This window comes from Cricetulus griseus, chromosome 3 (assembly GCF_003668045.3).
Source record: "Cricetulus griseus strain 17A/GY chromosome 3, alternate assembly CriGri-PICRH-1.0, whole genome shotgun sequence".
Classification (NCBI taxonomy): Eukaryota; Metazoa; Chordata; class Mammalia; order Rodentia; family Cricetidae; genus Cricetulus; species Cricetulus griseus.
Window position 1 is genome coordinate 236864797 of NC_048596.1, and position 14929 is coordinate 236879725.

Here is a 14929-nt window from a genome sequence, read left to right on the forward strand (position 1 = left end):
GAATGATAATTAAAGGCACACAGAAGAGAATTAATTAATAGTAATTTCCATGGTGAGAGCAACATGATAAAACAGTGAAGCAGTGTGTAGGAGGTATATACCTTTGGGGAGGAATTATAGAGGAGGTGGTACTGTGTGTTAGTTGCATAGAGAGATTGGAATGACTACATGGTAGAGGATATTGCATACTCAGATCTAACAAAGGTACTGGAGTCTTATTCCTCATGAATTAGAATGTCATTTATAGTTTCAAGGAATCTCATGACATTTTTTTTTTAGCAGTTATAAAGATTCAGGTTGGATGGAAAACAGACCAGAGGCAGGTTGTCAGAGAGGAGATGAGGGCTCAGAGGTACTTAGAAATAAGGCTAGAGGAGAAGAGGTGATGATGATAATGGCTAATAATTACTGATCTTCAGATTGCCAGATACTTGTGTTCTGCATGGATCTTCTCATTTAATTTTAATATCCATGCCTCACAAGTAACTCTTCATAAAAACTTACACACTTAAGAAACAAGGGGTCTCTCGGGAAGAAAATGAGCTAACTCCAAATAAAGGCTGTGTTTATTCCACAAATTCTTACTGTAAGAAGGGCTCAGGAAGAGGAAGTCAAATGCCCAGCATCTCAGAGCTAGTGAGTAGTGGATCTAGATCAGCAAACAAGAGAATTGCCAAGGCTTGGATGAAGCACTGTTCTGGTACTTCTTCTGAGTAGCTGTCCACAAACTGGAATATGAAGGAGGAAGGAAAAGATGGCTTGTTGAGGGCAGTCAGTAGACTTTAGATAGATTGGTGAGCCTGACTCCTGTCTCTGACTCTTTGAAGCTTTGTGATCTTAGACAACTGCTTAACCTTACTGTGCTTCTGTGTCCAATTTGTGTAACCAATAAGGGCACTTCACAGTACTTATGAAATTGTTATAGGAATTAAACCTGTGCAGTCATTGCAAGTGTTAGCTAGTTCCTCACATCATTACCATTATTTTGTAAAAATCTCAAGATCTGTCTTGAGGTCAGCTGAGCTAATCAGTATAAAATTCCTATCATATCCCCCTCAGCAAGCCAGAAGATATTTGCTTGGGTGGGCCTTCATAGTTCTATTTTGTATAGTCTCACTAAAACCATCTTATTTTATTTTATTATATCTTCCTTCCTTCTTTCCTTCCTTCCTTCCTTCCTTCCTCCCTCTCCCTCCCTCCCTCCCTCCTCCCTCCCTCCCTCCCTTCCTTTCTTTCTTTCTGTTTTGTTTTTTGAGACAGGGTTTCTCTGTGTAGTTTTTCCTGGCATTCCCTCTGTAGACCAGACTGGCCTCGAACTCACAGAGGCCTGCTTCTGCTTCCCGAGTGCTGGGATTAAAGGCGTGCACCACCAACGCCCAGTTTTATTATATTTTTCAAGCCAGCATTTCTCTGTATAGCCCTGGCTGCCCTGGAACTCGATCTGTATATAGAACAGGCATACCTTGAACTCAGATCCACCTGCCTCTGCCTCCTGAGGAGTGCTGGGATCAAAGGCATGTGCCACTACCTCTAGGCTTCTAAAACCATCTTTTATGAAACTCAGGGTTAAACAGGTTTTACCTGAGAGATCTAGTTGCCTAATTCATTTGTTTTAGGAAAACAAACTACTTGTTGAAGGGTTTAAGTCTGTTGCATTTTGGTGTGACTTCCTCTGAATTTCCATTAGAATTCTGCCTTGCTGCCATGGCCTGGGCTTCATTTATTTTCTCATCAGCTTTGTCATATGAGGGCTCAGAGTGACTGTTTCTTTTTAGACCTACTGTAAGTTTTAAGGTCGTTGGAATAGAATATGCCAACTAGGACTTTTTGAGCTTAGAGAGGTGGGAGGGAAATTGTCAGAATTGGTTGATTCCCTGTAATATGGAAAGGAAAAAATTGGGGTCTATTGCTTTCTTAGATTTCTGCCCTCTTCACAAACATTATTCTAAATTTATTTATTTTGAGAATTCTTTATTTGAACAGCCCATACAGTTCCACATAAGTTGGAAATATTTTATTAAACACATTTTTCTACTTTGACTTAGTCTACATACACAATACAGAATAAATATAGGAATACCACCACCATTTATTAACATTTTTCACTACCTGAGGATTATCATAGTTCCACATTTGTAATGTGGAACACCTAGGTCACAGGTGATGTTGAAATTCTAGTAACAGCTCTTGTTAAATATTTTTTGTAGGAGGAATAGCATCCTTCCAGGTCATTTACTTGTTTGTATAAAAGAAAAACAAGAAAACATAAGGGAAGTGATACCAAGTATGCATATTTTTCTTTATATAAAAAAATAAAGTAGGCAGTGGTGGCATGTACCTTATTAATCCCAGCACTTGGGAGTTAGAGGCAGGAGGATCTCTGTGAGTAGTTCTAGGCCAGCCTGGTCTACAGAGCGAGTTCCAGGAGAGGCTATAAAGCTACACAGAGATATCCTGTCTTGGAAAAAAAAAAAGAAAAGGAAATGAAATTGAGAGTTAGGATAGCAGGAAACTTGTGGTGCTTAGGGATGTTATACATAGTTCTAGGCCTGGCCATTAAACTATTTTGATAGATACAACATTCTGAAAGACATGGTTTGGCTGTGAGAAATCTCCCTAGACTTCATTCAATCTCAGGAAAAACATTAGATAAGAATCTGCAGGCCCAGCCTTTAAATTTAGTCCTACTCAGTTTTAGGAACACAAACTATAGATATCTTCTTTGCCAGAATGTAACATGAATTACCTGTAGTCTAGTTCTCCGTAGACTACTTATTCTCATTTGAAACCTCATGAAACTGGCCTTCACTGTCCCATTCAGTTGGGACAGTGTGCTTCTGAGTTCTCACCAGAATGACTCATTAGGCTTTACTTGTAGTATTCTAGTTCTTTTTTAACCTGTAGCTCCCAACATTTCCAGTTTTCATAAGTCAGTCCCGAAGGCTTAAGAACCACATGATTGGGCTTAAACACAAAACTCATTTCACTGGTATCAGTTGTCTGTGTTAAATAGTTTTGCAGAACTGTGACCAAAATACCCAAGACAAAAATCTAAAGGAGGAAAGATTTTTGCTCACAGATTCAGGGGTTTCAGTCTATGGTTGCATGGTTCCATGAGCTTGAGTAGAAGATCATGGCAGCAACAGTATATGACAGAAGAGATAGAGAGATGAATAGATAGATTAACAGTATAAAATAGATTTTAAAAGGCTGCTTATTAACAGAAGTGTTTAAATGTTTCTAATGTGCTTTCTGTATTAAGTATGTGTTTAGAAACCGGATGGCTCTTAGCACATCAAGTATTGACTAGAAAATTACAGTGTAATGCACATATCAACAGATACTCTCTTGCTTATATGCTTTAATTTAATTGATATACTTTAACTGAATTATTTTTATAGAGAAGTTTGGCTTGGGGAGATGGCTCAGTGGGTAATACTTTTTTTTCTGCAAGCTTGAGCTTAGATCCCTGGTCCTTACATACAAAAGCAGGTTATGGCAGTGTATTTTTTAATTACCAGCACTGAGGTGAGGGATTGAGCTTGGAAGATTCTTGGGCCTTGAATGACAGTGAGTCTGGCCATTTGGTGAGCTGCAGGTACAGAAAGAATTGGAGGGAAAGGAAGGAAGAGAGAGAGAGGGGAAGAGCACGGAATGGGGGAGGAGGAGAGGAACAGAGGAGGAAAGAGATTGGGGGGGGCTGTCTCAAAAAATAAGGTAGAGAGCAATAGAGTAAGATACCTAATGTTGGCCTCTGACTTCCACAAGCATATACATGTGGAAATAATAATTTTTTGTCATCCATCACACAGCCCTGGCTGTGACTTGAGTGAAATAATTGAGGCTATCATTTTTGAACTGCCTTAGTTCTTGGCTACTATCTGATGTTTCCCATATCTGTAATTCAATCCCTCTTTCCTTTGGCATTAGAAAATGATGTGATGCTTCTTGTCCTCTGCTCCTAGCCTGGCCTGTTTACCAGTACTGTAACTTAATCATTACTTATTTTCTCTGACTTTATCCTTCATTCATTTCTTCTCTTGCTGCTATCTTTGGTGGTTTTCCCCTTGTAGATAGATTGGTGTGCCAATAAATTGCTCTTTTGAGGGAAAAGAAAACAAGCAAGACCCTGTTATGGGTCAGTGAGATGGCCTTGTCCAGAAATTCTGGTGACTTTTGAGTTCAATCTCTAGAACCCATGTAAAGGTAAAAGAGAGAACTTCACAAAATTGTCCTCTGACTTCCACATACATGTCCCCCACCTGCTATCATTTATGCACATGCACAATGAATAAACAAAAATTTAGAGACCTTGTATAGCATTTGTTCTTTTTCATGGTGTAAATACTCTTACTATGATTGAATTGCTTGGGAGAAGGGCCAGGCAGAGCCAGTTAGAAATATCTAGCTGTACCAACAGCCTGTTCCTTTCTTAGAAGCTAAAAATATGACTGGGTTCTCAATAGTTCTAAAACAAAAATGAGAACTAAATGTTTTAAAAAATATAGCAAAAACCTTTCTTGACCTGTGACTTCTCTCTGTAGCATCCCACTTTTTTTCTTTGCTAGTCTTGTTTCTCAAAAGACTGATATGTATTTACACTATTTCCTTATTTCACCATGTTTTGGAAACTGGGTAAAGTTGGCATGGCTGTTTTAAGACATTCTGGGATTGAAATGCAATGCATAGTGATTTTAGTCTTTGTAGTTACTGCAAAGAAGTTCATCACTAGCTTAATGGGCAGAATTGTAGCTCACCTACCAGGTGACCAGGTGTGTTTTTGCCCTGGCAGCCATTCTGCATATCCTAGCTCTTCTGCTGTATGATGCCAAGGTGGCAACACCAACAGCTCAGTCATCCATTTAGAGAGTTGTTCTGACTCTCCTTTTTTCTTCCCAATCTAATCTGTCTCAGAATTATGCTCTTATAATTCTTAAGTAGAAATTTATTAAAACTATGTTCTTCTACTATTGCTTAGGAAAAAAGGTCTCACCTTTTACTTTAAATATTACAGCAGTGTCCAAATTGGTTTACATAATGCTAGGTTTTTTCCTGAAATCTTGCTTTTACTTTGCTACAAGAATGATATATCTGTTCAACATTAGCTGTGCTACTCTCACATTTAAAATTAGTCCTGGGCTTTCTATTACCTGTGTCATGGCTGTTGGGCCTATTCATCAGAACCTCTTAGGAAGCTTGTTAAATATGTTGATGTTGGGCCTTCTTCACCTTAGGAGATCAGAGTCTTTGAAGGTATAAACATGGCAAAGTCTCTAGATGATTCTAAGACCTATTAGCCAATAGATTACATTCTTGGTATAATGTCAAAATTCTCCCCCATCTGATTTTCACCTACATTCCACGCTCATTTTTCCTGTATCTACATTACAATTATAATACCTAACTTAGTATAATGTGCTCATTGACTTAACTGGAACTGTTCTTTAGTCTGTAATACTTTTCTTTCCTCATTTGTCCATCTTCTACTTAAAGATCCCTTAGCTTAAGATTTACCTCTCTCAGGAAGCTTCCTGAACTCAAATTTGGGTCAGGTGCCCTTAGTAGTATACAGGGTCCTCTGTTCTGGCTCTCCTTTATCACCGTAGTGTGAGCTTCTAAAGGTAGATACCGAGATTTGTGTGTGTGTGTTCTGTATTCATTTTTACATGCTTTTAAAAAATGGCATTTATTTATTTATTTGTAAATGTTGGTGGTGTGCATCCCATGGCACATGCATTCAGGTCAGAGCACAACTTTCTGGAGTCAGTTCCTTCCTTCCACCTCATGAGTTCCTGGAATAGAACTTAGACCATCAGGCTTGGTGGCTAGCACCCTTACTTATTGAGCCATTTTGCTGACCCAGTGTTTTGTATTCTTAATCCAGTACAACTAGATCTTCTGTAATTATAAACAGGAAGAACATGGAACCAGGCTGGTGTGTTAAATTAGTTCTTGTCACTGACAAATACTCAAGAGAAGTAATTTTAAAAGGAAAAAAGATTTATTTGGGTTTGTGGTTTCAGAAGTCTCAGTTGATGGTTAGCTTGTCTCATTGCTTTGTTCTTGAGGCAAGGCAAAAACTCATGGTGCAGGACCATATTAGATAAAAGCTACTTACTTCATGTAAGCAGAAAGCAGAGGTAACAGGAAGAGATCAGAGCCAAGAGAGTCCTTCCAGGCACATATCCCCAGCAACCCACTTCCTCCAGCTAGCTCTACCTTCTTCAGTTTTACTACCTCCTGAGAGAGTTTGTTGAATCTTGAATCTATCAGTGGATTAAACCAGTGATTGGGTCAGAGCCCTCCAGATCCAATTGTTTCTGGAAAAATCCTCATATATGCTAAGAGGTGTGCCTTACTGGTCTCTAGACCATCTCCAAATCCAATCAAATTGACAAGATTAACCACCATAGCTGGGATACAGCAAATTAAGATGTGGAGTTACAGGGACTGGAGACATGACTCAGTAGAATCATTTGCCACAAGAATCTGGTGACCTGACTTCCACCCCCAGAACCCTCATAAATGTAGAAAGAGAACTGACTTTACAAAATTGTCCTCTGATTTCTACATGTGTACTGAGCATTGTTCTTGAATGAGAATGGCTCCCTTAGACTCATATTTGAATACTTGTTTCTTGATTGGTGAAACTGTTTGGAAAGGACTAGGAGGTATGGACTTGAAGGAGGAGATGTGTCACCTGGGGTGGGCTTTGAGGTTTCAGAAACCCTCACCATTATGAGTTAGTACTCTCTGCCTCCTGCTTGTGGATCAGATGTAAGCTGTTAGCTACTGCTCCAGGGCCATGGCTGCCTACTGCTGTACTCCCTGTCATGATGGTCATGGACTCACCTTCTGAAACTGTAGGCCCCAATAAACTCTTTTGTAAGTTGCCTTGGTCATGGTATCTCTTCATAGCAATAATAAAGTAACTAAGACATACTCTTCTTGTGCAATAATAATAAAGTTGAAATTAAATATGAAGTTTGTAAGGTGTAAAGAAATAAGGTGATAATAAATAAGGTAAATAAGGTGCATGGATGTAGGCTCTGGAAACAAAAGTGGTTATATAACAGTCATAATGTTTTTATAGAACAACTGGAAATTTGTAAAGGAAAAAAAAGATAGGGAAATAAATTAGGCAAGTTGACTGATTTTATGCATGTGCAGAAGGAGGAACAAAGGATATGAAACCAAATAATATACACACATAAGACACAAAAGTGAAACACATCCTAGTAGAATAGAGAACTGAGATTTTGAAATGGGTTAATCTGGCCTTTTTACTTCATAAAAAAGAGAATGAAAATCACAAATAAATAAGTAGTTAATGACCTGGCCCTGTAATTGGATTCAAAGAACAAACAAAAGTTCTCAGCTTCTGTTCTTTGTCTTCTCTGATACAGAATGACTTATATGCAGACTAATGAAGATCAAAGTAAGAAACATATTAAGACAAATTGAAGCCCAAGGTGAGGGAGGAGATCTAGAACCTCTGGGTAGTCTAAATGAATTCATACCTCACAGATTCTCAGCAGATTTGTTAATGTTTTTGACAAACTGGCAATCTTTGAGTAATTATAATACACATGAAAACTTGTAAGAAGCTGTGGAAGTGTAATGTTGCAAATTTGAAGAGAATATAGATTCCATAGGTTATAGTGAACTTGGCATTACCCTCACAAAATTCTAGAGATGACTTTAAAATATCAGTAGATATTTACATATGGGGAAAGTAAGTAGTTTGCATGGGTTCTCTAAGAATTCATTCCAGATAATGCAGCTCACCCCACCCCCTTTGAAGACAGATAAAGTTGCTGCTGTAATGTATCTAGATTTCTGTGGGAAATTAGCTGAGCTGCTGTTGCACTGTTCACTGGTGGTGTGGGCTGCACCTACTCTCTGACTCACACAAAGCTCTATGTAGTCTTGCATGGTTCCTTGTTCCATTTCCTGCTGGCTTTATCTTCCAGAGCTTGAATAATGTGTGATCAAGACTGTTTGCCAACATACTCAAGGTAGTTTTTTGGATCTTAAGTGTTTTGAAACTTTTAAAGATGACTTTTATTTTTTAAAGAGCCTTGTTATTAAAAATAGTCCCTTGTAGCCATAAAGAAACATTTCCCATGTCTTTCTGGTAAACAGAAACCTAAACAGAAGCATCTTATTGCTCTCAGAGGCAGAAAATTTTCATTAGCATTCAGGAAATAGCCTTTATTGTCTTATGCCCAGAAGAATTTCATTTCATTTAAAGAACTCAAACCCAACAAGAAATTCAAGAATATGCAATTTGGTGGGAATTCATCATTATTTGGTTTTGGGGTTTTGAGTTCTTATATATCCTCAAATATTCACCCTGACAGGAGAGTAATACATTGGCTGTCTGTAGGGACACTGAGTTGCATGTGGGTAGTATCCCACCATTTCCTAGATTCTGTTTAGCAGATACTTGTCTCATTCTCCATTGTAGTTAATTTGTGTTTTATGTGGAGGTAGGAGATGGAAAAGGAAGAATAGAGTGTTGTGACTAAGTTTACAGCTCTATATTCCAGGATTTCCTTCCTCAAGTCTCAGTTCTTGTAGTTAGGCATTTGAATTTTACTTTTTTTTTTTTATAAAATTAGGAATTTTATGCTTGCATGTATTGTTTTGATCAAGTCCACATTTCATTTTCTCTCCTCCTATTCCTCCCTTATTGCCACCACCGCTATTCCTTCCCAATTTCATATGATTTATTTCTCCTTTTTTTTAAACCCACAGAGTCCACGTAGTGTTGCCAGTATGTATAGGTGTAGGGCCATCCACTGGAGCATATGGAATCTCTCCAGTACCACATTCCTGAAAAGCTACACATCCTTCTACTAGCAGTCATTAGTTGTCAGTAGCTCCTCAGGGGTGGAACTTCTTGACCACCTCCTCCTTTCATTATGGGGTTTTGTCTGGCTTGATCTTGTGCATGTCTTGAGCCGTTGTCAGTTTCTCTGTGCAATTTTCCTGTTATATCAAGGAAAACACTGGCAATAGCCATCTACTGCTTCTTGTTCTTACAATCTTTCTATCTCCTCTTTCTCTATCCTTGAGCCTTGGGAGGAAGGGAGTATAGATATCCCATTTAGATCTGAGCACTCCACAGACTCTCTTATTCTCTGCCTATTGAGCAGTTATAGGTCTCTGTGTTAAATTGTTATCTACTACAAAAAAAGAAGCTTCTCTGGTCAGAGTTGAGAGATCCACTAATCTATTTTATAACTATTAAGGCTTTAGGAATTTGTACTACCTGTGTGAGATACTCTTCCCCATTCTCAGCTTGGGTGGTGGGGTCTGGGGTTGCCCACTGGGTAGCACTAGCTGTATAAGGTGTGGGGCTCTGCCCTGTTCTCAGGTGGCAGGATACTAGGGTTAGTGGGTGGGTGGGTGGGTGGAGCTATCTGTGAGGTGTTTCTAAGAGGGTCCCAGCTGCCTAGAACTTTTTCTTTTAAGTGTGCTCTTGAGATCACAAAGAATTTGTTGCCTGTTACATATATCACATACAAAAACTGGCCACTGATATTTTGTCAGAACTTTATTAATATTTGTGGTTTATTATTGCTGCTAATGTATTTGTATCTTTTTCTTATAGGTGAAGCCATTTGCTAAGACGATTTCATCTAGTTCATGAACCAAAATTATATACACGCTGAATGTTACAGAAGTGTTGAAAGACTGGTAGGTAACATAATATTTTTTTAATATTTTAATTAATTAATTAATTATTATGTATACAACATTCTATTTCCATGTATATCTGCACACTAGAAGAGGGCACCAGATCTCATAACGGATGGTTGTGAGCCACCATGTGGTTTCTGAGAATTGAACTTAGGACCTTTAGAAGAGCAGCCAGTGCTTTTAACCTCTGAGCCATCTCTCCAGCCCTGGTAACATAATATTAACAGAAGACTTGGTTCAAGGTAAAATTTTGGAGCTATATAGTTATAGTAAGCAATTAGATTCTCTGTAGGAAAAGTGTATATGTAGATTGTGTAGTTAATATTTTTATAGCTATAAGCATGTGTATCCTGTAAAAAACATGCATGGTAATGCTAAATACCATCTAGTGTGAGTTTATCTTTCTTTTGCTGTAAACCTTGGTTTCTTTATATACACATATGCATGTTCACAAAATCACCTGAACATCATGAATGCTAACACTACTGATTCTGGGTGTTGGCTATAATTTCATGTTCTATACATTTTTAAAATATTTGTATGTAGTCTGTGTGTGTATTTTTTGTGTATGTGCTCACATTATGTTTTCTATATACTTTTCTGAGTATATTAGAAAAAATTTAAGGAAAATATATGCTTTTCTGTTTAGTTGATATTCAGAATGTCTGGAAAATATTCAAGTATATTCAACATTTATTCTAGGAAGTAATGAACAAAGTAGAAATATACTTTAGTGACCTACTCATGTTGTGTTCTGTTTGTGATAATGCAGTTGGGATGTAACTGTTGTGTGAATACTGCATAGGAGAATTCAGAACTTTGGCAATTTGTAAATAAATGGTAATTTGTTGCCCAGTAACTGTAGTCAGTGATGACATATTATATTCTTTAAAATGTAAAACAGGCCAGGTGTTTAATCCCAGCACTTGGGAGGCAGAGGCAGATGGATCTCTGAGTTCCAGGACATCCAGGGCTACAGAGAAACCTTGTCAGAGGTGGGGGTGGGTGGAAAAAAGCAAAACAATGAACCTTGGTGATCTCATTGTGGCATAACTGTATAAAATAATAACTTTGTTAATTAACTTGATTTAACCATTTCACAGTGTATATAGATATGTGTGTTTTTAAACATTGTGTTGTGTGTAATAAATGAAATTTTGTCAATTTGAAAAAAGGAGTAAGAGCTCATATAAAAAGTCCTTTTTTTTTTAATGCATGAGTGTTTTACTTGTATTATGTATGTGCGCCATGTGCTTGCCTGGTGCCTATAGAGGCCATAAGAGGTTGTCATATCCCTTGGTACTGCAATTGCAGAAGGTTGTTAGCTGCCATGTGGGTTCTGGGAACCAAATTTAGGTCCTTTGCAAGAACAGCAAGTACTCTTAAATCCTGAGCCCTCTTGTCAGCCCTCCAAATTACTTCTAACCATAAGATAAAACTATTCTGAAACTCTTCAAATACTATGTTTTTTGTGATTTTTCTTTTCTGACTGTACATTTTTCTCTGTCTTCATTACCTGCATGCTTTACCTTGTTATTTTCCTTAGTGTTAAAGTTCCATATTGCCTTTTATTTGGCTAGAAGCGGCATAAGCTCAGCAGCTAAAATTCTTTAGTCCTCACCTGACAGAAATCGCTACTTTCTGCATTAACTAAGTGTTGGAGTTTTAGGAGGATGGGTCAGTGACTGGGTTATATCAAGAGAAAAATTATATTATATTATATTCTATTATTTATCCTATAGTTTAAGATTTACTTATTTTCATTTTGTGTGCATGAGTGTCTTGTCTTGTCACATGCTTGTTCAGTGTCCACAGAGACCAGGAGTCCTTGGGTCCTCTGGAACTGGAGTTGTAAGGCAGTTGTGAGTTTCCATGTGGGTGTTGGAACTGCAGGTCCTCTGCAGGAGCAGCAAGGATTTTTAACCACTGAACCATTTCTGCAACCTCCAGTTTATATTTTTGAAAGATCCCTTTATCTGTTTTAAGTATGCAAAGCAAGAACAGTTTCCTAAGTAATTGTTTATTGTATGTAAGAAAGTCAGACTCCTCCTTAACTGTCACTGTTCACTTGTGTCTTCTCAAAAGTGGTGTTGCTTATGCCTGCCTGTGTCCAGGCATTTCAAACCTCAGACTAGTAGAACTGCCATATAAGAATTACCTAATGAGGTCAGAACTATGCCTGAGAATAGTAGAGAGCTAGGGACTGATATATAGCAATTTTAAATCACTCTACAAATCACATATATTTACAGGTAAATTTATATTCATTTAAAAAATCTTTTGTATTCTTTTCATTTTATAGTTCTGTCATGAGTACTGATAGTAACTCATTGGCACGTGAATTTCTGATAGATGTCAATCAGCTTTGCAATGCAGTGGTCCAGAAGGTGGAAGCCAGGGAAGAAGAAGAAGAGGAGACCCACATGGCAACCCTTGGACAGTACCTTGTCCATGGTCGAGGATTTCTGTTACTTACCAAGCTAAATTCTATCATTGATCAGGTAATGTCAAACAATTGTTCATTAGTGTGTATGTTATTCCTGGTCACCAATTAATAACTTGTAGATTTCATATGTTCTGAGAATCTCTTCAAGTTAAAGTCCTATCTTTCTTATTATTCAAACAAAAAAGTTATCCCTATTTGTGGAAATATTATTTATTTGGATACTTGACAAGCTGTCTGAATTTTAAAAGTAGCCTTTTTTTTTTTTGGTTTTTCTATACAGGGTTTCTCTGTGTAGTTTTGGAGCAGTGGGCTTTTTTTCTAAAGAGGTTTCATATATATGTTTTTTGCAGTTGATTTTGATACTTTAATAATAATCTCCAAGGCATCAATAGTACATTGTTTTTTGGTTTTTTTTCTTGTTTGTTTGTTTCTCTGTATTGCTTTGGAGGTTGTCCTGGAACTCGATCTGTAGACCAGGCTGGCCTCGAACTCACAGAGATCTGCCTGCCTCTGCCTCTCGAGCAATGGGATTAAAGGCGTGCACCACCAACACCTGGCATAATACATTGTTATTACATTAAGGAAAGAAATATTAGCAATTCCCCTGGGTGTCATTTAACCAAAATCAAGGCCAGATTTGAATTCTCTGCTTGATGTTCCCTATGTCGTCTATCCTCTTTCTTTTGGCTGCATGAGTCTGAATCTGTGACTGCCTGAAGTCTGTCCTATAGTCATTCTTGTATCTGCATATAACTGTGTGTCTATCCCTAACAAAGGGGTTTGTTCTCTTTATTGAATATTACAGAAGGTATCATATAGGGAAGGAATAAGAGATACTTCACAGAAATCTTTAACAGAGTTTTATAAGGGATTAGGTATAGAGTTTGGTTAACCCCAACTGATCCAGATAACAAACAGTGCCACAAACATCATTGCTTATCGGGCAATATATAAATGTTTCATTCAATATTTATGGTGTCTATTCATTTTTTAAAATTATTTTTATTATTACTTAATATCTTGACCACAGTTTCCACTACATCTTCTCCTCCCAGTCCCTCCTCCATTTCCATTCAGAAAAGGGCAGGCCTCCCATTGATATCAACCAAACATGGCATATCAAGTTGCAGTGAGACTAGGCACCTCCCCTCATATTAAGGCTGGACAAGGCAACCAAGTATGTGGAAAAGGGTCCCAAAAGGCGGCAAAAGAGCCAGAGACAGTCCCTGCTCCCACGTTAGGAGTCCTAAAAGAAGACCAAACTATACAAGTGTAACACATATGCAGAGGGCCTAGGTCAGTCCCATGCAGGCTCTCTGGTTGTCAGTTTACTCTGTGTGAGCCCATATGAGCCCAGGTTAGTTGATTCTGTGGGTTTTCTTGTAGTGTCCTTGACCCCTCTGGCTCCTACAATCCTTTTACTCCCTCTTCTGCAGCATTCCCTGAGCTCTGCTTCATGTTTGGTTTCTGTATCTGTTTCCATCCAGTTTCTGGATGAAGCCTCTTTGATGACAATTATGCTACGCTCCTGTCTACGACTATAGCAGAATATCATTAGGAATATATATATATTTTTATGTCAAATATCCTACATCTCTGGGCTGTTTAGCCTCTGGGTCCTGGTGCTCCAGGCAGTTCCAGTGGTGGGCTCCCTCTTGTGGCATAGGTCTCAGGTTGTTCTAGTCATTGGTTGATCACTCCCACAATTTCTGTGCCACCTTTACCCCAGCACATCTTGTAGACAGGACAAATTATAGGTTGAAGATTATGCGTCTGGTTTGGTGTCCCAGTCTCTCCACTGTAAGTCTTGCCTGCTCACAGGAGGTGGCCAGTTCAGGAATATATATATATATATATATATATATAATATATATATATATATATATATATATATATATATGTATATGTATATAACTCCATCCATCCATCCATCCATCCATCCCAGTGCTAGGAGTGCTAGTATCACCCGTTAGGTTCCTGGGAGTTTCCATTGCACTAGGTTTTTACCTCACTCTGAAATGCCCTGTTTTTCCAGTACTCTACCCTCCTGATTGCTCTTGTTCCCATCCCCACCTTCCCCCTTAAGCCCTCCTTGTTACCTAGCCTTGTTGGGTCTGTGGATTGTAGCATGGTTATCCTTTTCTTTACAGCTAATACTCCACTTATGAGTGAGTGTATACTATGTTTGTCTTTCTGTGTCTGGGTTACCTCACTCAGGATGATTTTTTTCTAGTTCTATGCATTTGTCTGCAAATTTCACGATATCATTGTTTTTAACAGCTGTATAATACTCCATTGTGTAAATGTACCACATTTTCTTTATCTATTCTTTGGCTGAGGGACATCTAGTTGTTCCCAGTTTCTGACTATTACAAAATAAAGCTACATGAATACAATTGAGCAAATGTCCTTGTGGTATGATGGAACATCCTTTGGGTATATGTACAAGAGTGATACAGCTATGTCTTGGGGTATATCGATTTTAATTTTCTAAGAAACTGGGTGGCTATTCATTTCATAAGATTGCTTTCAACCTCTATTTTTTCTGGTTTCAGCAAATGATTATTAGAGCATGCATGGAAGAGTGAACGATTTAAGATTACAGTTATGCATTAGCTTAGGTTGTAAAAATTGATTATATGGGAAATCCAAGGCAAGTAAAGTTGATTGTTAAATTATTCTCTTAAAGGCAGGTAAACAAACAGGCTGAGTATACAGTAGAATAGCAGTTTTAAGTCTTTTTTGTTACTTTCAAGACAGGGTCTCCCTATGTAG

At 38.1% G+C, this 14929-nt stretch overlaps 1 protein-coding gene across 3 annotated transcripts in view; it reads left to right on the forward strand.

The window, feature by feature from the left end:
* Window positions 1–14929, forward strand: part of Lyst (lysosomal trafficking regulator) — a 171603-nt gene that overhangs the window by 22296 nt on the left and 134378 nt on the right. For all 3 annotated transcript variants that reach the window (XM_035442855.1, XM_027409436.2, XM_035442856.1), the window contains exons 2-3: window positions 9620–9705; window positions 12011–12209. In XM_035442855.1, coding sequence (XP_035298746.1) covers window positions 12018–12209 — 192 coding nt within the window. In that variant the 5' untranslated portion in view covers window positions 9620–9705; window positions 12011–12017. The remainder of the gene's footprint in view (window positions 1–9619; window positions 9706–12010; window positions 12210–14929) is intronic.